The 23033-nt window shown below is 40.4% G+C and overlaps 1 protein-coding gene across 12 annotated transcripts in view; it reads right to left on the bottom strand.

The window, feature by feature from the left end:
• The window catches only part of macf1a (microtubule actin crosslinking factor 1a), a 202991-nt gene that overhangs the window by 104183 nt on the left and 75775 nt on the right, over window positions 1-23033 (bottom strand). For 11 of the 12 annotated variants that reach the window (XR_008384522.1, XM_053612352.1, XM_053612358.1 and 8 more), the window contains 4 exons: window positions 13257-13318; window positions 4109-4198; window positions 598-675; window positions 2-94 (listed from right to left, as the gene is read on the bottom strand). Coding sequence is in view for 11 of the 12 variants with exons in the window: in XM_053612352.1 (XP_053468327.1) it covers window positions 2-94; window positions 598-675; window positions 4109-4198; window positions 13257-13318 (323 nt within the window). In the remaining variant the exon portion in view is untranslated. Of the gene's footprint in view, window position 1; window positions 95-597; window positions 676-4108; window positions 4199-13256; window positions 13319-18196; window positions 18904-23033 lie in introns of those variants that run through there. The other variant, XM_053612360.1, reaches the window with a different exon arrangement.

Here is a 23033-nt window from a genome sequence, read left to right as displayed (position 1 = left end):
CCTGGAAATGGAGGATGATGGTCCAAATCAGGCCTAGAGTTAACTTTGGGTTTCCGTCTGTAATGTCATCGTTTCTGATGTTGACCAGTTTGACCTGCGATCAACCACCACATGGTTATTTAAAGTGGACAGCAAAAAATGACAAAGTATTTCGCATATTATGATAAATTATTTGTATTTACTGCTATTATTGTACATTTACTGTCCTGTGTATTTATTTTCCTTGCACTCGTCTCACACTGCCGTGTATTTGCACTTTACGTAGTAGTCTCGTGTACTGTTCTGTTCATGGTACAGCGGGATGACGATAAAAACCACTTGACTTGACTTTATTAAATGTATGTAATCCAAAGAGCTACCACTGTTTCTAAAGTATACTTTCAAAAGTACTTTCCACTAACTTCGACGTCTGTTAATCGCCTGCTCGCGTTTCTTTAAAGAAGCGGTATGTCATTTTCAGACGCCTCTGCTGCCTGTGAGGTGAGCTGCGATTTCAGTTCGCACAACCTTTTATAAACATATGAAACGTAATGACCTACTTAAACAGACAGAACAATCGTGACAGACACGGAGTACACGTGGTGTGCCGTTCCATACCTGTCTCTGCTTGAGGAAGTCCAAGGCAATCTGCACGTTCTGCAGTCGATGGAATCGCATGCGGCCCTTTTCTCTGGGCTGAAAAAGAGCGAGACGGAGAGAAAATAAAAACGTGCCGTTTATAGTTCACAGCTTACAGGCAATGGGAGAAAGGAGAGAGTCGCTTGCAAACCAAAAAGCAGTGAAAGAAAACGTAGCAGAGAGATTAATAGCAAAGGGTTAGGGCTATTGGAATTCATTAAAAAAAAAATAATAATAAATAAAATAAAAAGCCTTCTCTCGAAGTGTCAGGAATAGTTTACGGTCATTTGGCATAAAATCTCCCACATTGAAAACCTGCATTCATCATCACTCCGTGCACTGACACACACTGTGACGGTCTCTAGATACCTCCGTTCCTTTTTCACAAAAGCACACAGACTCTTACACTCTTTCTGGTTAAATCACATCAGACGCACTAGAAGGAAGCCACGCTAAGGTGCGCACACACACACACACACACACACACTGAGAGGGTTGCAGTGGCCTGTGTGCAGAATGCAGGTGTTGTTAGTCATCACTGCAGCAGTGGGAAAAGGAGCAGCTCTACTGAGATGTCACTGAGCACATGCACAGGATCAGATCCACAACTGGGGCAGAAGAGGCACATTACCAAGTACCCAACTGCCTCAGAGTGGACCTCAGAGTGCTGATAAGACGACTGATGATTACTGATCTGTCCTGCCTGGCTTGTGGTCTTTACATGGGATTAGGCTTGTGGAAGAGGTACGATGCATTCAAAATAACGATAACGACATGTGAAGGCTCTGTTTCGCCGCATAGACACAACCGTACATGATGGACACCACGGCAGCAGTCGAAAAAAACGAAGTAAAAATGTCCGACACCCCCTTGTGGCTGGCTGCGGTATACTTTTTAATCTCAACCACTTCCATATTAGAAACAGTCACACTGTTATTTTCATTTACACGTCCAACTAACTGCCCATCAGTCACTCCTCTGTGTTAACATCCAACCAAATTATATTTCATTATACCGTGGTCTGTCTGAATACTCAATTCTGATTGGCTGGATCAGAATCCAGTCAGTTTAATCACGGTTATAAATAAATGCACTGCCTATAAACAATTGTAACCATAGCAACATACAGTTATAGTTGCATACAGTAGTTAAACTCACAGCTTCATTATTAGTAGAGACAGACGCGGGTAATTCACTCACGCACTCTCTCTCTCTCTCACTTCAGTCAAATAAATGTAAACCGATCACACTTTTTCTTACTTTATCTAGCCTACGTGTATGATTTGGAGCAGGCAGAATTCTGGCGATATAAAATAAAGAAAGTGAACCGTTATATTTATCCTTTCAGTCACATTTTACAGCGCAAACATCAATGACGGCTTTAACTCATCAACGCTGCATTACACTATTCTGACGCACGACGTGGGGGAAAAGAACCAGGTGGTTGCCTTCTGTGAATTATCCCTTACTTAAAACTTCAAGAGATGTATTTCACAGACGTTACTGCAAGTTACCAGACATGAGAAGTAACTATGTATAATTACTTTTATTAGTGTACTTATGGATGGTTTGTAAGCATCTGTACTTTAGTTGAGCTTCACTTTGACCTAATATTTTAGACATTTCTTTACTACATCTGTTTCAAATAATCACTACATTTCTCTATAATCGGACATTTGTCTGGTTCTAGTTCTTTTAGTCGTACTTTAAGTTTATACTTGTCTACTTCAGCTTGCGTGAATAATTCAAAGCGGTACTTCGACTTTGACAAACATGGTGTATTTAAGAGTAATTTCACGTTCACTTGCGTATGGAAATCGGGGACTCTTACCACCTCTGGACGTTTCTCATCCAGCTGTGGTTGAGGTCAGCGACAGCTGGATCGAACAGCATTGTAAATATGCAGGTACTAGACCTGACCGCTATAAGCACAGCCTGCAGCACAGCATACCTCTCCAGCATATGGCAGAATATACAACCAAGTGCAAAAGTTTGCATCCCCCATGGTTTCTGGGTTGAGTGTGTGAATAAGAGGTGACTTTTAGGAGTAAATTTTTTTTTTTTTTTTTCGGTATCTTAACCATACACAATTTGCACAATTAAACACCTGTACCCCAAACACTCTAGAAGTGTTGAACAGTGTAAATGTGTCTACTTCATTTTATCCTTAGTGTAAACAAACTGCTGCACAAAACTGTATATTTATGCAGTTTACCCTCAAGGCTCATGTAAACATATATGGATAAAAATGCTAATGGCCAAAGTTCTTATAGCTTTAGAGTACACAGTATATATATATTCTTATAGATATCTATTCTATATAGATTCTAACCATACAATTGAGAATCATGGAGTCATGTTGTCTGATCTATATACACCGATTCATCTTAAATACTTAATAAGTACAACAAGAATTTGTAGCTTGCAAGAATAAAATACCAGAACAATAACCAGATTAAATGTAAATCTGCTTTATATGAGCATACAAGAATACTCATATTGAGTGTTTGATATTTCATAGGGTTACGTGCACATCACTCACATGCAGGTTCAGGATGTGTGTGTGTTATGGGGGTTATGAAAGGGTTTTGAGAGGCGCCGGGGGTAGGGGGTTGGGGGGGGGGGGGGGTGTTGTCACACATACTCCCTGATCTCCATCCTCTTCATCCTCCCCACCCAGCAAGATGAGTGGAGGGGCGCGAGACACGCACGGCCTCTGTGGAGTCGACCCGCCCTTGTGCTGATCACAACAGAGAGGGATGAAAAATGAAATGCTGAACAAAAGCAACGAGAGGAAGGTAAGACAGCAGTGGAGAGACAGAGCGATGCAGATTAAAACGCAACTTGGCAAGAAGTAAACCAAAAAACCATTTAAGACAGACGAGAAAGTTTGCTTCTGCTTTCCGCGTGTATTAAAAAGAAAGGAATGATCAAGACAGAGAGGAAAGGAGGACGAGTGGGGAGAATGAGAGAGTGAGGGAGAGAGAGCACGAGAGAGAGAATATGAGAGAGACAGAGAATGAGAGACATAGAGAGATAGAGAGTGAGCGAGAGAGCTGCAGGGATTGAGCATGTGTAGTAGAAAGATGGTAATTCAGAGTGAGCAGTCATTCCATTAAAAGCAATCCATCGACCCAGAGAGCTCCCTGCACTGTGATTCTTTATGGTGAAGAAGAAAAAAGTGATACTGAGATCATCCACCACTGCACTGTGCATGAGCTCACTCTTACTCCGTGTGGTCATGCCTGACTGGGAGCACATTTAGAGGAAAAGGATGCTGAAGTCATGTCCAAAAAGATAGCTAATCATGCTCTCCAGCAGCGAGTTTAACGTCATGTCGTGAGCCGTGTCAGCCAGCTGAGTGACAGCATTTTCAAGCACATGGAGAAGTGTAATGGTCCAGGGGAATGAATTTGGAACTGGTTTTGGGTGCATGTTTTTTTTTTTTGTTGTTTTTGTATGTGTGGTGACTCCATTTATGTTTCCTCACCAGCGTGACTCCAGACAGCACCTCCAGCAGAGAGATGAGGTTGTGTCCATCTCGCAGATCCTCATACAGGTCTGTGATGTGCTTCCGCACCTATAGAGAGAGCGTGAGAAAAATGAGACCGAGTTCATTTGGAACTGATGAATCAAAAATACTCACACCTACCCCACCCCAAGATCCTCACACTGGCATGGAAACATCAGTAATTGTACTGTATATCTACGTGATTTAAAATGTAGAGCAAACTGGCTGCTGTACCATCTCTATCCAGCAGAGGGCAGCAGATGTACTGAAATATGAATTAGATACACTAGTCTGTAAGAGTGAGCAGTAATGTAAACACTAACATTAGATATAGATGTTCTGACGTCTGACAGTTTGTGTGTTAGAGCTTTTAAATGAGCTAAAAAGACCATCCCTGAAATGGATCTGAATATTAATTAGGCTATAACACTACAATTCCACAGATAGTAGCATTGTGTCGTTGTTTTTTTTTTGTGTGTGTGTGTGTATTTGTTTACCATCGTCAGTGGTTTGTGAAAATGTGTTACTTTCTCGGTGAGCAAAGAGTACCAAGAAGGAAAAACGCTCAATACAAAACCCCTAAAATGTTTTCTCGTCAATCATTTTTACCTAAATTTTTCATTTCACCGATTACCTGAGAACTACGTAGAAATCCGAGACATGGCAACCCAATAAAGTGTAAACATACGAGGCACAACAGCAGCGACAACCAAATGAAAGGAAATAAAAGGAAAAGTGTGAGCTAAAAAACCGGTTATGTAAAGATGCACTGATGCAAGATTTCTATCAAAAGTCCTAGGTTTAAATTAAGGAGTATAATAAATGCATCATCAATACCAGTATGAACGATCCATCAAATCCATACATCAGTCTGAAACTGATCACACGGGTATAAACAGCTATGCTTCATGGGACAGGTATGAAAACAACACTTTCCTGCTTTTTCAGTGAAAGTAGTGGTCAGATCAAGAATAAATAAAATGCATCCAGTGGAAAAGTCAATTTACTGGAGGGAAAAGAGCACGGGATGTTAAGCACGCGGTTACGTTTGTTTGGCTCGGACTTTGTTCTCTGGTTGATTTTTTTTTTTAAATTGTTAAGTAGCACGCACACACACAGACACACACACACACGGCTCCAAGCCGTCCTCCTCCTACATTTTCCTGTCAGTTACTCTTCACAGAGAGCAGATACTTTGATGTAGCGTGATATAATATCAAGCGTGAGAGAAAGACCTTCCTAGTTACATGTAGTTTGTGCCTAGTTATGGTGCAAATCAAACCCACATGATTTGCATGCAGACATGATGTGTTCTGCCACACCTGATCAGCCATGCCTGCACCGAATCCTCCACTGACTCAACTTTCACCACACCTAACAGCGTGGAGCTCGACACACTGGGGGAGTGGGGGGTGAGACATCAAAAACAGCATACGTGAAGAAACCTGGAGATATTTCTGTGATAAACTATTGTGTAGATGGACAGAATGACAGGCAGGCAGACAGAACAATACATAGAATGGTCGATAGAAGGATAAAGATAAAGATATAGATAGATAGATTGATAGAACGATAGAGATATAGACAGACAGATAGAATGATAGATAGATAGATAGAATGATAGAGATATAGACAGATAGATAGAAAGAAAGACAGAACGATCGATAGATAGATAGAGCAATGGATAGATATTTAGAACGATCGATAGATAGAGAGAACTATAGATAGAATGGTAGCTAGAAGGAACAACAGAATGATTGATAGAATGATAGATAAAGATATAGATAGATAGAATGATAGAGTGATAGAACGATAGTGATATAGACAGATAGAATGATAGATGGATAGAATGATAGAGATATAGACAGATGGATAGAAAGAAAGACAGACAGAACGATAGATAGATAGATGGAGATATAGATAGAACGATAGATAGAACAATAGATAGATATTTAGAACGATCGATAGAACGATCGAACGATAGATGGAGATATAGATAGAACGATAGATAGATAGAGATATAGATAGATAGATATAACGATAGATGGAGATATAGATAGAACGATAGATAGATAGAACGATAGATGGAGATATAGATAGAACAATAGATAGAGATATAGATAGATAGAACGATAGATGGAGATATAGATAGAACGACAGATAGATAGATGGAGATATAGATAGAACGATAGATAGATAGATGGAGATATAGATAGAACAATAGATAGAGATATATATAGATAGAACGATAGATAGAACGATAGATGGAGATACAGATAGAACGATACATAGATAGAACGATAGATGGAGATCTAGATAGAACGATAGAACGATAGATGGAGATATAGATAGAATGATAGATAGATAGAACGATAGATGGAGATATAGACAGAACGATAGATAGATAGAACGATAGATGGAGATATAGATAGAACGATAGATGGAGATATAGATAGAACGATAGATAGGTAGAGATATAGACAGATAGATATAATGATAGATGGAGATATAGATAGAACGATAGATGGAGATATAGATAGAACGATAGATGGATAGAGATATAGATAGAACGATAGATGGAGATATAGACAGATAGATATAATGATAGATGGAGATATAGATAGAACGATAGATGGAGATATAGATAGAACGATAGATGGATAGAGATATAGATAGAACGATAGATGGAGATATAGACAGAACGACAGAGGGATAGAGATATAGATAGATAGATAGAACGATAGATGGAGATATAGATAAAACGATAGATAGAACGACAGAAAGGCTAACAAACTGCCAGAAAAGCAGTCATGTTGAGTTTAAAAACGAAAAAAAGACCCTGTGTAAAGCTGATTTTGATGAAGTGTTTATTTAAATGTCTACAAAACATTGTAAAAAAGTATTTAACTCAGAATAATTAGGTTCAGAATGATTCTTATTAAGAATATGGGGAAATAACCAGTTTTGTGATGAGGGCACAGTAAGGGTGCATTAACTTTGCGAACAAAATGTGGTGCATTTAAGCTGTAACAAAGACTTCAATTTTATTCATAAAAAAAAAAAGGAAAAGGAAAAAAGAAGAAAAAAAAAGTCGGTTAAAATGAAACTCATCACTCGGATCAAACACGCTCCACATTACGAGCCTCGACTTCCTTCAGAATAAGGTCAAGTTTATCTTGTGCATGTGTACAGAACACACACACACACACACACACACACACACACACACACACATAATCTCTTCAGTCAGCAGAGACTTGCATGCGTGTAACTAAACACACACACACACACACACACACACACACACACACACACACCAGCCTCAGACACAAATTCCAACACACTGCCAGACACGTGACATCACCTGCTCAGTCCTGAGCGTCATGTGACCCTGCTGTGTTCACTTACACAGACACAGAGTCTGATCTGCTGGCGCTGTAGAACACGACGCTGCACTGTTGATCCTTACAGTACGTGTGTTGTTGTGTACCTTTGAGGTGATCGGGTTACGCTTTCACTGCATTTGAGACTGGAATGTAACCACAATGGTGACGTGTTCCGACTTGGACTCCACGTTTTTCTTTTTAATGGCTGCTTGTCAAACAGACATGACCGTTAGCGAGCAATTCAACTTAAAATAGATTTATTTCTTGCAGGAAGGATTTACCCCTGCTGCGCGTGTGCTGAATTTAATCATCTTACGGGAAACAAAAAAAAAAAAACTAAAAGATGTTTAAGATGGTAAATTAATGTCAAAGGATGCTTGCTTTAAATTGATGATAAATTAAAAAAAAAAAAGTTAATATGCAACTAATCATATTATGAAAACTATAAATACAAATTACTTAAAAAAAAACTTACACATTATGACTAAAAAGATTTCCGTAGGAAAAATACCTGCCAAATGAATAATAATGTAGGGAAGATTATGGATGAAACCACAGAGCAGGTGTATATTAACGGTCTAGAACACCAGCTCTGGCTGTAAAATAAATATTAGGTTTACATTAACGTGCTAGATTTAATGCGTTATCGTTTCTATAGTAACAGCACATTTACAGGGACATCTCTTGATGGAGGCTCCACGTAATCCAAGGCTAATAATAAACAGTTGTGTTTTTGTTTTTTTTTGCTGTCTAACAAAGAATAATATGAATCACTGATATGCTGAAGCTTTTGGTGATGGAGACTTTAATTCAACATTTATGGAAAGAGCTTGAGTGTCAGCACTTTGTAACAGTCAGTACTGTACGTTTTCCCTCGTGGGGGTCTTCAGGACAGAGGAGTTTATGCATTTCTGGTTTCTCAGTCACATGACGAGGTAATGGAACAACTGTTTATAGTAAGCGATAATAGGACCTAACTTGTCTTGCAGACAGGGGTGTAACCCGGCCTGGGTATTAGGGGATGTGGCCCTGAAGTTATTTTTCTCCAGCCCTGAATAATTCTCCACTCGGAGTGGTTCGTCACTACGTAACTGAACTATACTATCTGAGTATTTCCACGCAAATACGTGGAAATACTCAGATATTATTGGCTCACAGCTCTGAACTCTGCCAAACGCCAACTCTCACAGTCAGTTAGTGTGAGGGAAGAACGGATACACGTAGATTTTTAACTAGTAAAGGGGTTGAAACTGAAACGGTAACATTCTCTCATGCTGAACAGGAAAACTAGACGTGTAAATATCTACATGAGTTCCAAGTTACGTGAACATGATATGAGCAGAGCATAAGGACAGATAAGGCTCTGTAGCAGCTAAACCCATACAATGATAGCTTAGATGTGCCTCCCCTTGGCTAGCGACACCAAACTAGCCTAGTCTTATGTTAGACAGCCAAAAGGTTTTATATTTAATTGGCAAACAGTGATAACACCCAAGGCGACAAAAAAATCCAAAGTTTTGTCCGATCATGTAAAAAAAAATTTAAAAAATTTCAAAAGAGAAAAATAAAAAAAGTCCATGGAAACAGTCTATTTAGAAACAAGTTTTGAAAAGTTATTTGATGGAGAAGAATCTGGACTCTGGATGATTAACAGCCCAGTTAACGCTCCTGCTCCAAGGCGCTCCATAACATTCAATGTAACTACTGTAATAAGAGTGAGAAAGCATGATGCACAATACAATACTTAAAAATATATATATATAATTTAATCCTGGGGGGGGGGGGGGGGGGATCACTGTGCTATAAGCAGAGTAACATACTTCAGGCTGTGCTGCTATACAAAAATAATCCAGTAATAATCCAGAGTCCGTTGTGAGTTATTCCTTCCAAATTACAGACCTTGTGTAGTGTTTTTTTTTTTTCTCCCCAAACCAAAGAAATGAAAAATGTACCTAATTTGTTGTTCTGCAGAAATTTTTGTGCCAGCTGAAAATGCCCATAGTCATCACAAATCATTTGAAAAGCCAATGAAGTAATAATCCCAACAGTTCTTACTACCAGTTGATCTGTTGCATGGTAGGAAAAGTGTTTGCTTTGGTAATTAGTCGGCTGTTACTCAAGTCAACACTGTTGCATCACACTTTGCCACATGTGGGCAGCAGGTCCCTCAGTGGCCACTGAGCAAAGCTCTGATCGTTTCCACTTCTGTAGTAACAACACCACTGCTCATGAGCCTTTCAATGCTTCATATCAACTCAAACGACACATCCGAAACCCTAACTTAAACACAAACACATGCTTACCGAGCGTTACAGATTTAACCGGTCAATAGCCGACTAGCTGATATCATAATGATTTGATATTACTGATATAGACTAACATGGTAGGAATCTGGATTATCTCGCACCGACCAAACTAATTCGTGACACTGTATTCCTGAATCTATTATTATTATTATTATCATCATCATCATCGACCTCGCTGCTCTTTTCAAAATGCACTCTTTTCTTTTTCCTTCCTGACTGTTGACTTTGTCATCCTCCATTACAGCCAGCCAGAAGGTCACACGATGCCTCAGTAAATATAACTCGCAATGTCCAGCGTTTGTGTAACGTTACAGCGGCGCTGTGCCAGCGTTTGCGCTCGCCACCTACAGTCTGACCCACATTACAGTAATGCAGCTTAAGTTATGAGGTCACCAGCTCCATTACTCTGAACTGATTGGTCCCTGATCCTGCTCTTAGAATACCCAGCATTCCTCACGTCCACGCCTTGGTGTGATTAGTGAGGATGGCCAGAAAAACCCCAACTAATATCCACTGCATAGGTGCTTCTGCCTGCCATCACGCCCCACAGCAAGCAAAAAGAATTTACAGTATATTGTTATATAATATATATTTTATCCTTTATATATTATATATATATAAAAAATTCAAGAATTCAGTAGTAACCTAAAGGAGTAATTCAAGTAAAGTTCATCAAATAAATTAAATATAATTTCCCTTTTGCTGTTACAGTGTCGTGGTTCTGTATTATGCGGTTTATTATATCATGAGCTGTGTGTTCCTTTAACTCAACACCCACTGAGTGTGTACAGTAGAGCTGTGACTGCACACACCACTCACTGCCTGCTTCAGTGGCATGGCAGGATGCCAGAAATAATAATTATGCTGAAGATTTTGATCTTTTCTAAACTCAATAGATCGCTGATAATCTGCTGCACAATGCCACTGCAGACTCTTAGAAGACGACTTTATCGGTCACCTATACATTACAGCACAGTGAAATTCTTTTCTTCACCTATCCCAGCTTGTTAGGAAGTTGGGGTAGGGTTTGTGGGGTTTGTTAGAGCGCAGGGTCGACCATGATACGGCACACCTGGAGCAGACAGGGTTAAGGGTCCAACAGGGGCTTGAACCTCCGACCTTCTGATCAGTAACCCTGTATACAAGGGTTTTCCACGGCTGAATGATGTGAGGTTACGGAGCTTCGACAGAGACACAGCAGGTTTAAACTGCCTACAAATTGCATTTTGACTGGCAGGGAAGCGTGTCTGTCTGAACACCACCCATATTTGTACGTTTTCACATTTTCTGATGCGACTCATCTGCCACATCCATGCGTCACGTTAGTTCTTTCTTCCGATAAAATTAGCCACGTGCGATAGTAAGCGAGCGAACGCTCCCAATTTTATAATTTTTGTTGGAGTTCATTTCCAAATTCAGTTATTTATTCCTAATGCTGTGTTCATTCTTAGTACTCTGAGGACAATTTGCATGATTTCATTGCTCTAGGGATGAAATATGAGACATCTAACAGATGAAAAATGAGACACACTGAATTGGTTGCTTGCCAATTGTATGACTGTTCTGGAGTTTCTCCAATAGCCAGTTAGTCATTCTCATTAATAAAGTATTGCGATGAAAACCTGGTCTGTCCGTTTTACTTTATATCCATGCATGTCTGTCATCTTTGTAGATTTGAATTATGAATTAACACAATATTGAGCGGTATTGTGATACTTCAGCTGGTATAGTATCATACGATATGTTCACGGTATAAGTAATGCTAACAAAGCATTCAACACTCATCCATTTATGGGCACGTAATTACGTGTGCCATTAATCGATCTATGTTCTACAACATGTAAACACCTTAATCAGAATATTGTCTTATTCAGAATAAGGTCAATAATTAGATTACTGCTGTCCACGTAAACGTAGTCCGTGTTTGTTCCAGCCATTTGTTTAAAAAGCAGTCCAATTCTGCTAATACGTAAATAATAAAATATGCCCGGATGTGCTGTTAGAGGAATATAAACCAACGACGGGGTGGTGTATTAAAGCCCTAGCACAGGATAGATTTATCAGTACCAACCCAAAATTGATTCGTTTCCAGTAACAGCACATTCCACGTGTTTCATTCCTCTTACACCACGGCAATTCAGCGCGCGTCCATCTGAGATTCTTGTTGGCGCAACGTCTCGAAGTTTGTAGGATTTATATGGAACATATCATTGTAACAAGAAGATGAACTTATCAGATAAGGTTACATTTACGAAGTAGTTTTTAATTCAACAGCTTCCTTCCAGTTTGAAGAATATTCGAGGCGTACAACTTTTGTACCAAGAAGAACTAAAATGGCGGTGAAGACTTCCCGGTCAACACCGTTGACATCAAGTTCTACCTGCTTCATTCGTACAGGACACTTTTTATCCATTCATAGTTACATTTTCATGTTGTGGAATGTCTAGCAAACAAGCTAGTTCCTATGATCACTTATAACAGCTATAAACAGCTGTTTCCTCTTCAACCGCTCTTTCTCTCTATCAGTTGAAGTTAAAAATGCAGTATGGCATGTTACTGACAAAGCACAAAGTCCTCCGTCCTGATGACTTTCTTGCGTCTGAAAACGTGATGTTTCAGCTTTACCTCTGACTATTAGAAAGTGCTGAAACCGGAGACTCCTTCCATGAATGTCTCCTCATAGAAAAGCACATCACTGATTACACATGTGCACCATACTCACTATAGAAATCGCAACATATAAGAAAGATCGCGTTTAATACAACCCTGTGATTTTGCTTGGCGGACGGAATTAACTCCGAGCCGCTTTTATACGGAATGATTTACTCGCCACCTTCTGGCCAATCAGATTTGAGAATTCAACAGCACTGTGATATAAGGACTAAATAACTTCCTTTAAATGTTTGCAGCACCTGAGAAAGCTGTAGAGAGAGAGTTCCTGCTGTAAATGATCTATGTGGGATATTTTTTAATCATGGTTGGAATTCAGTCGCCATTAAAAAAAATAAAAAATAAAACCAGTCAATATACAAGATTACTCTTGTTACTTTGTTAGCATCTGATTTGGTTTATTAATGCTTGCCTTTGTTAAGTTCAGGGTTTGTTAACAAAAACCAGAAAATAAATGTTAGATAATTCAAATATAGTTAGATAATAGGAGCTCAACTGTGGTGGTTTACACACTGATAAAAGGTTCGAGTCATTAAATCGACGGACAATGTAGACCCCTTTAGAAAATTTTTTAATGTCATGTATTCCCCCGATATCCTGTGCTTTGTAGACGTCGTCACATTTATAAAACAGTTTACCTGAATCGATACCGGTGTGGTACATCTGTTCCACACATTATAATCATCAGGCAAGTCAATGGTGCCAGTCCTTATCTATATTAAAAGCAGAAAGCCAGGAAAATAGCACGGCATGTTGGGACTGTACCTTGATAAGGTGTTTGTTGACCCATTTGGTGAAGGTCTTCTTCTGCACTCTGTCTCGCTCATCTGCAAAGGAGGACAGATAAAGAGGGGATTGTGGAGAGAGAATAAAAGGAAGCAGAGAAAGAGAGATTTAATGCTGGAACAGCAAGAGAACTGCAGTGTCATTATCGTGGCTTGTATTATTTAGACAGGCTCCTCCCTGTTCTCGTGTTTTCAGACCAAGTTCTAAAAATATACAGTGAGGAAAACTAACTTCTCCAGTGCTTATACAGCAGATCATGTCACAATACGAATACTTTTATTCACCGCATCATAGAACAAGCTCCATGACGAACATCAGCAGCCATATTAAGCTGTACTTGATAGAAGTCAAAAATAGACCAGTTTAACAAGGGACTCGCAGCAGTTCTGTTTTAGACGACCTAAATATCCGCGGACCTTGAACATGTCCACGTGGGACAATTAGACTCATTAGCCAAACATGACACACAGTCATTTGATCTCCATCTCCAGCTTACAACTGTGTGGAAGCCTGGATTTTCTAACACTCTGCATAAACACAAATGCAAGGGTGTGAGTAATAAAAACACACTTTATTAGCAAGGCCAGGCCTAAGTTCATTTATATAGTACACATTTAAATGCCATTGCAACATTTACAGGAATCGAAGTGCTTCAAACCCATAGAGGAAGTGCAGGGAGCTCAGTGTTCTGCACTAAGGACCAGAAGGTTAAACGTTCAAAATACCAGATGCTGGAATACTACACGGAATCTTCAACTCTTCCTGCATGTATTCAATTCTGCCTCAACTATAAGCTACTTTTTAAAATAATAATAATAATAATAATAATTGATTATGTTAAAGAAGCAGCTTTTCAACTGCATTATGGCTAGGGCCTTTTCCCTAAGTAAAAGAATTCCAGGTCTTTTAAAAACATTTTCAATGGTGAACTTCGAACTTGTATCATTAAGAAGGAAATAAAAAAAGGTATGTAATAAGTAAATGTCTAAAGACTACGATTTTTAAACTCATAATATCTGGAGACTTCATTACGGAGAGCAACATCCATACTTTTCTGGGCCATGAACAAAAGTGCCTACAGATTACACGCTTTCTAGACTTGCACAGAAACCCTGCTTTTAAGGAGAGCCAGCAGAGTTGAGCAGCTCTGTTCTGGTTTGGGGCGAGGCTTGTTTAATGGATGCACGTTTTCAGTATAGTTCTTTCTCTTGTCAAAGTTAGAAGCTTGAGTGCACGGGTATATTTACAGCGGGGGAAATAAGTAGTGGACGCATCAACATTTGTTTTCAGTAAATATATTTCCAATGGAGCTATTCACATGAAATTTTCCCCAGACATCAGGATTAACTCAAGAAATCTGGAAATCTTAAGAATTCACAACATTAAAGTCCATAAATAAAAAGTTACATGTGAATAAAGCGGAATGACACGGGGAAAAAAAGTATCGAACACGCTAACCGAAATGTATTTAATGCTTAGTGGAGAAGCCTTTGTTCGTAATGACGGCTTCAAGACGCTTCCTGTATGAAGAGATTAATCTGTCGCAGTATTCAGGTGTGATTTTGGCCCGTTCTTCTGAACATATCGTCTTTAAATCTTGTTCAGTTGGATTCGAGTCAGATGATTGACTGGGCCGTTCTAACACCTTGAACACCTTTTTTTTTTCCTCTCTGAAACTAATCGAGTGTTTCCTTTGCTGTACGATTTGGATCGTCGTCCTGCCGGAAGGTCCACCCACGTCTCGTCTTCATCATCCTGGTGGACGGCAGCAGATTCTTCTCAAGAATCTCCCGGTCTATTTCACTCGAGTTTTAGACACTATAAAAATTTACATGCACACGTTCTTTCTTCCTCTTTTACAAAAAGGTGTTATGTCCAGCAATTCATTAGAAAGTGTACACGTAACTGAATCAGAGAAGCAGCAGTTCCTGTAAAAACCCCCCATACAAGCGCACTACGGTCTCTACTCAGACAGCGTGTTCGATTTTACACGGTTAGATTCGGCATGGAAATATTGCTAACGATGTGAGATGGGTGAAGGGGGCGGGGCTTCCAGGATGTCAGTTAATATGAAATCCAAAACACCTGCACACCTGTCAATCATTCCAGATTCACACGTCGATTGGCTAATCTGCTGTTTTTATGAGTTGGGGAGGGGGGGGGGGATACTTTTGCCGCACTTTTTTGTGAAAACTCATAGCGGCATACTTTAATGTTGAAATCTCTGACATTAAATGTGTAAAAAGTCGGCATGTCTGAAGAGCACCTTAAAAAAAAATTTAAGTGACGTTAAAAAGACAACAGAATCTTGTACTGGAGAAAAACCTGTGAATGCACAGCGCATAATAAGCAGGTCTGAGTGATACAGCGCTGCGTCGACACACCAGAGCAGTGAGGCAGCTGGGCCCAGAATAGAGCCTGATACCACAGAGTGTGAATTTCATCCATCCCCAACTCCAGCTCTTATTTTCTCTTCCCCCTCTTACTATTTAATCTGTTCGGTTGATGGGGTTGCTATGACAACTTAGCGATAGAGAGGCCATGTAGTGTGGAGTCTCCATGGCCTAATTCCTTTCTGTGATATGCACACATATTACATCATACTCACAAACACAGGGTCAACATACACACTCTGAATATTTGAACTTTTCAGTTTCTTAAAAAAAAAAAAAAAAACACAACAGTCATTTTATTAGCGGTGGGATTATGAGCTTTGGTTTGCGAAAGAGGACTTTGGACGCAAGAATTTAGTAGAAGCACCTAAATACGGAGCAGAGACTACATTTCTAAGGACAAGCAAGCAACGCACAACCCACTCTGAATCAATCACACATTTACACACAGGGAGCAGTGAATTGCAACACACGCAGTTGCATGTTTTTCACAAAAGGACATGTTTAACTGGTTTGTCACTCCAAAATGGCTTTGCTTTCACGCAAGTATCAGGGTGACTTTTCATTTGAACTTACTGCTCAGTGGCACCCATCTGTACCTGTTACCTTTCTGTAAAAGTACAGCACCCTAACGACGTGCAGATAATTCAACATGCAAGACACCAACGTTTCAGTTAAGAGCAGTATCTCAGTCCCATCATTTTGGATGTCCAACGTCCTGTAGTGTCTAATTTCGCACTGGGTAGACAGTCATATAGCCTTGAAAGTTCAAAATATTATCTATGTATTACTACTACACCTGAATTGTTAGTTGTGGGTTAATCTGCCATTACCTATTAAAAAAAAGGACATCTAATAAATCATTACAAAACATCACTAAACAATAATACATCGTGTAAGGGTATCACTAGCCTAAGTAATAGAGGTTGACTGATTTTTGCAGATTAATCGGCACGAGAACCGATTGCTGGAACGGTGTCCGGGAGCGGCTGAGATGGGTCCGCCGTCATTATACAGAACAAGAGCGGCCTCTAGTGGTCAGATAAAACTATCACTCACAAATTTTGTTGTGTTATTTGAAGTGTTCATTTTTGATTCAGTTTGGATGTAAATCTTATATACACACACACACACACACACACATACAAGATTTACATCCAAACTGTACATTTTCATGGTACAGTAAGGACTGTTTATTTTGGTAATAAAGTTCAGCAATAGTTTACTTTGTGTATTATGTTTTCATTCAGTTTCCATTTTAATCAGTTGATTAATCGGTTATCTGTAGGTACTGCCCAGCTTAGTGATCGGTATCAGTAAGGGTTGACCTCTACCACATGATATGTTTGACGTTCCCAAATCAAGGATGCACTCCAGGCACGCTCCGAAACAAGTGCTTCGGTCCTGTGTAACTCCTAAATAACTATTTATAAAGAAACGTCTATACAGTAAATAATGGATCAATGAGTGAGTGTATGATTTTAGTCAAAGCCACAAGCTATGCTAGCTCTCGCTAAGAAAATCTTCCTTTAGCTAGGTAGCTGCATCAGTCTTCCTTTATTAATCCAAGCTAAGTGTACAGTTTACAGTCGCTACTTCTCTTACACTGCTACAGATTTACCTCACTGCCCAAGTTTACCTCAACTTCAGCAAACTTCTTATTTACAAAACATCTGATGGGTAAATATAGCTGTAATGTTTATTCCCTGAATGGAAACTCGGTTGTTCTGGTGTAGCAGAGTATAAAGTGCAAAAGTAAAGAAGTATAACATCACGGCATGTATGGTTTATTGATATGAAACGTTTAATTAATGAATATCGCACAATATTGAGTAATGAATATATTTCCGTTGTTTAAAAGTGAAAGAAAAAATTTTTTAGCTCAATTTGACAACCACAAGCAATCAAAACACTAATAAAACGTGAAAATACGGACGTCCCAATCCCATTTTCACCCCCCATACAATACCAGTATCAGAGCTCGGAGTATTGACTAATCCCCGATACTGACCTGATACCAAGTTCTCACAGTAACTGAGCTTCAATTATCCAAAATATCAGACACAAGGTTGACAAATATTAAGAAAATTTGTTATCAGTGTTCATGTGAAAGATCTATGCTGCATCCACACCATAACAGATCACTGATTCAGATCAGAAAATAAGCAAATCCGATCTGAAAGCAAACATTTGTGGAGGCATGTCGCTCTGCCCCTGTTAATCTACTGTTTTTGTATGGCACTCTTGTTACACAAGGACATCCCCTTTCCCACAATATAAACATGGATATAATACACACAGAGACCTTGGCAATTCAGACACACAGCTGGAGTGACAGTCACAGAAAGGCACACGTTCCTCTATATACAGCGAGTCATTGTAGTGCATGGCTACGGCTACACACACAGCCAATAACAACCCTGCGCACACTCTACTGTAGCACCGAGTAAACACGCAACACCAATCAGACGCACACATACGTGATCGTACACGTGGTTCCTCACCCACCCACAAACAGGAACTGACCTGTGCAGCACATGAGCGTGAACAGGTGAGCATTGAGCCTCTGTTCGTTATAGTAGTCCGGCCACATTCTCTCAGTTTGCTTTACTCCTCTTTCAGTCCAGAATGCGTGACCTCTCCCTCTGTTTTTTTCTCTTGAACCATGTCCTCCTTAATCCAGTCGACTCCAGATAAAAGGTCCAGAGAGAAATATGAGCGCAGGCTAAATCCCAGCACCTGAGGGAAAGCCGGGGAGTGTGCAACTTACAGTCGCTGCCATGGCAGAGCTGACACTCTGGCTCCCACGTGTGTGTGTCTGTGTGTGTGTGTGTGTGTCATGCACAGACAGAGAGCTCCTCCCCCACCAAGGTCTAGAGTTCCCCTCCACATTCAAAGCATGGCTTCACACACGGCTATCCGCAGAGGTAGGGAAACACGTGCGCACCGCGTACTTCACACCGCACTCACAACTGATCACGAGTGTTTAACTCACCAGGCTCCTCAACAGTCCATGGAACTTTCTAGTCAAGTCAGGCTGAACAAGTAAAAGCAGGAGGAAGAAGTTTCTAAGCGCATGGGTGTGATATCGTTTCCTTTAATCACAAGCGTCATAAGGAAGTCCAAAGAACAGTCGAGCCAGAGCAGGATACGTCCCTTTTAGATGATGTCATACACCATGTCTTTCCGATGTTCTGCATCTAATATGAACATGGAAACAAAGTGTATGTGTGTGTGTGTTTGGGGGGGGGGGGGCTCTAAGGAGCTCTGCTGAGGTAGTGATGCAAGCAAAACAAAAGTGAAAGGGAAGCACTCAGGAGAGAAGGACCAGGAAAACTAGGGGAGTTCTGGGAAGGAGCTGATTTTCATTAAGACCTGAATGAGTGGGGTATGTGTGGACCCCCGGGGTCTGGATCTGCTTCCCGAAACAAAAACGTTAGATAATACAGTATATTGCTTCACATGGTATGTTAAAAATACTATATAATAAATTGCTTCCACAGTTAAAGGAATAGAAGCACGTAAAACTGTGTGCAAGTTTCCACCCTAAAGCGTTCTTCAGCTTGTCCCTCTAGAGGAACCCTTGATGGTACCGTACGATGTAGGATCCTATAATCCTCAGATTTCCGAGGACTCCACATAGAACTCCTATAGGAAGAAGTGACGAACCCCTTTAACGTTCCTTTTATCCGTGGAAATGCTAATAACTGTATTCGTATCTTCCCCATTCCTTGTTAAACACGAACTGCATTACCAGCGTTTGCATACACGAACATGACAGGCTCTTATATTTTAAGATGCAAGAACACTTGCCTGTTCACAATTCAGCCTTTTAAATGTTCTATGTAAGGCCCTAGAATGAAGGCTACCAGAAAGAGGTCACCGTAGAACCCTTGACAAACATGAGCGTCAATGTAACTCAAGTTCACTTCCTGCATTACAATTTTTACACATTTGAGTCAAATTAATTCCCCTGAAAGAAAAAAAAAAACAAACCCCAACATATTATAATGTATACGGGAAGCAGAACGTTTGATTTTTCCAACTACCAAAATGTGCCTCTGAACTAATCGATAAAACCAATCGGAGAACATGTGAGTCGGCAAAACGGCAGAAGCCAATCAGACAGCAATCAGCATGACACCACACAATCGCAATACAACGGTCAGAGACGAGTCAATCAGCATAAGCCACTCAGGAAAGACGTTTGTAATCAGTCAGAGTTCAAAGGTCCACTGACCCAAACACAGGCTGACACACAAACACAAACTCCCTCTATCAGAGCTTTATCGTCACTCCTCCTCTTCCTGGCTGTTGTCAGTGAGACTGTAAGTGTTACGCTATCCATCTTCCTGTGTGTTCCTTTCCCTTCTTCATCCTCTCTCCTGCGTCTCTGCTGCCGTCGTCGCTGTGCACCTCTCCCCGAATTCTTTTGTGCGTGAGTCTTGTTGCGTAGCTCTGTTATCCTGCAGCCCTCTAAACTATAAATATCAGAGCTTACGCTAAGAGCTAATGCCACACAGCACGCTTATCCCCCACCCTTTCTCGCTCACTCTCTCAGTCTTATCTCCTCTAATCTCTCGGAGAGTCCGAAGTCCACTGTCCAGTCTTGCTTTTTTACCTCCTTCCTTCATCCATGCTTGTTTTGGGTTTCTGTTTCAGTATCAGTCTCTCTCCCTCTCGGTCCATGTGCGTAGTGACGCTCTGAGGCTGGCACGGTGCACATCCTCCGCCCCCCCCCCTGCTGCACTGTTCTCTGAGAGCAGCAGAACGAGCGAAATCCGTGGGAGTCCAAGGGAACTTCCGATCAGGCGGCGATATTATGAAACGGTGACTGGCCACGCCGAGTTTGGGAACAGGACGAGACCGGAGAGACGGACGGCTCATATTCAGCAGAGGATGAATTCCCGCTACTGGCAGAGCTCCTGCGCGACGACCAGCCTCCATCATCCCATTAGTTTCTATTACATTTGTGACCATGGAGCAAGGATTAACCGAATTAAACCACATTAACGCTGACACATGTGGCGCAGTGCTTCTACCATATTTCTGCAGAATGTTCAACACACACACACTATATATTATTATTATTATTATTATTATTATTATTATTATTATTATTATTACGTAGGGGGGCATGGTGTCTTAGTGATTAGCACATTTGCCTCACACCTCTGGGGTTTGGGGTTTGAATCCCACCTCCACCCTGTGTGCGTGGAGTTTGCATGTTCTCCCCATGCTTCAGGGGTTTCCTCCGGGTACTCCAGGTTTCTCCCCCAGTCCAATGACATGCGTTGTAGCTTGATTGGCATTTCCAAATTGCCCATAGTGTGTGTTTGTGCCCTGTGATGGGTTGGCACCCTGTCCTACCTTGTGCCCAGAGTTCCCTGGGATAGGTGTAGATAGGTGACCCAGTGTAGGAAAAATAGACGGATGGATGGATGGATATTCTTATTAGGCATGTTCATAATAAACACAATATATACTTTAATGTTAATGTGTCAACAAGGGCCTCTAAACATTGAGATTTCTGTCTCAATTTATTTATTTTTTATTTTTTTAAGAAAAATCTGAGGTAATAGTGTTAAAAACAAAATTACGATAGAACTTAGAAAAGTGTATTCTCATATACTATCGTGTTATTGATCATGTTGTTTGATTGCAATATTGGTATCATACTGTCATATTACACAGCCTTAATTATTACTACCATTTAGCATTTTGTTATGCAATGTCATTCATATTCTGAATCATTAACCATGTGTACAAAGACAAAACAGTTCAATTAAGAAGAAATTAAAACCGAAAGCAAACAGACAATGCAGAAGATGAATTAATCATCGTAAAATGAAATACCTTTAATAGGAAGTTTTCCCACAACACAGAAAAGCACTGTCCATCAAAAGTGCCATGAGCAAGAGTCCAGCCCGTGTACACACACCTCATTGTGGTCAAAAGTGGAAAATGCAGGCATTAAAAGGAACATTTTTAGCACATTGTGTTCCTGTCATTAAAGAAGTGTTCCTCATGACACAGGAAACTAGGAAAAATCTGTCTAGATCTGAAGCCTAAACTTCACTGTGAAACACTCAGATTTTATTACATTACTTACACACCAGCCAGCGTCTTCACTGAAACACCGCCAGACACCAATACTCGAGATCTAACTGCTGAGTGTTGAGCTAAGTGTTGAGCAGTGACGGTATGAACCAGAGTAATAATAAAGCAGTGAGTAACACACTGTTAGGACTGCCGTGATCAGACCCAGAGATCAGACCGGGTGAGGCTGAACAGAGAGCACGGTGAAGAGAAAAATCACAGGAATCACACAGGGTACAATAAATATTCTCCAGACGGGTCAAGAAAAGAGATGGCCATCAGGACAGTGTCCAGAAAGACATCTAAAATAAGCACACACACACACACACACACACACACACACACACACACACACAGCTGCTGGCTCCACCCAGCCTGACCCAAAGTTTTACTTCCCATTTTAGCTAATAATAAACTATTCTGTACACACACACACGCACATACACCTAATATTAGGGTTGCACAATAGCAACTAATCGCAATTTTGTTTTTGCTCAGTCTTGCAATTGAGATTATTTACAATAATTTAGGAGCCAACTAGATGACGAGTTTTATTAAAAATGTATAAATCAATCACAAAACATTTTCAATTATAAACCCACAATTCTTCTGATGGATAAATCTTTGAATTTACCCATTTGCTCTACTGTCCCTGAATTAAAACCTTAACTAGGTAAATAACTCGATGAAATGGTGGTGATGCCACCACAATACGCAACTGAATGTCCCCAAAATATATGAACGTGAAGCTCCAGAAGACACGACTGGTCATTTTAGCTAAAGTCATCAGTATCACAATCAGTTATCTATAGTTAAGAGATTGAAATATCTATGACATCGTGCAGCCCACAGGGGGCACTAAACTGTTACCTAAAAGACCACACTTCTCCGTTTCTCTCTCTCTCACACACACACACACACACACACACACGCACACACACACACGTGAGATACAGCACCTCGGCTCTGCTGCTCTTCAGCAGTATATAAAAGAACCGGGTGGCTGGATGTCGTCGCGTTTCGTCATTTCTCATTCTGTCGTCCGTCGTGCTGATTTCAACCAGTCAAAACCCGAGTGTTTAATCCAGTCCTCTTTCTCCTGGATGCCATAAAGATTCACACTCCCTAAAAACAGTTTACGCTCTCTCTCTCGCTTCAGTGGATCCTCTCACCTGCATACTCTAGATTTATTCCTAACAACTGCTGCTGTGATCGTAGAGACTACGACGCTCACACTAAACGTCTTTAAAACACACTCGGACTT

This window comes from Ictalurus furcatus, chromosome 24, assembly GCF_023375685.1.
Source record: "Ictalurus furcatus strain D&B chromosome 24, Billie_1.0, whole genome shotgun sequence".
Lineage (NCBI taxonomy): Eukaryota > Metazoa > Chordata > Actinopteri > Siluriformes > Ictaluridae > Ictalurus > Ictalurus furcatus.
Note: the sequence above shows the minus strand (reverse complement) of the source record. Positions and strands in the feature narration are given on the sequence as shown.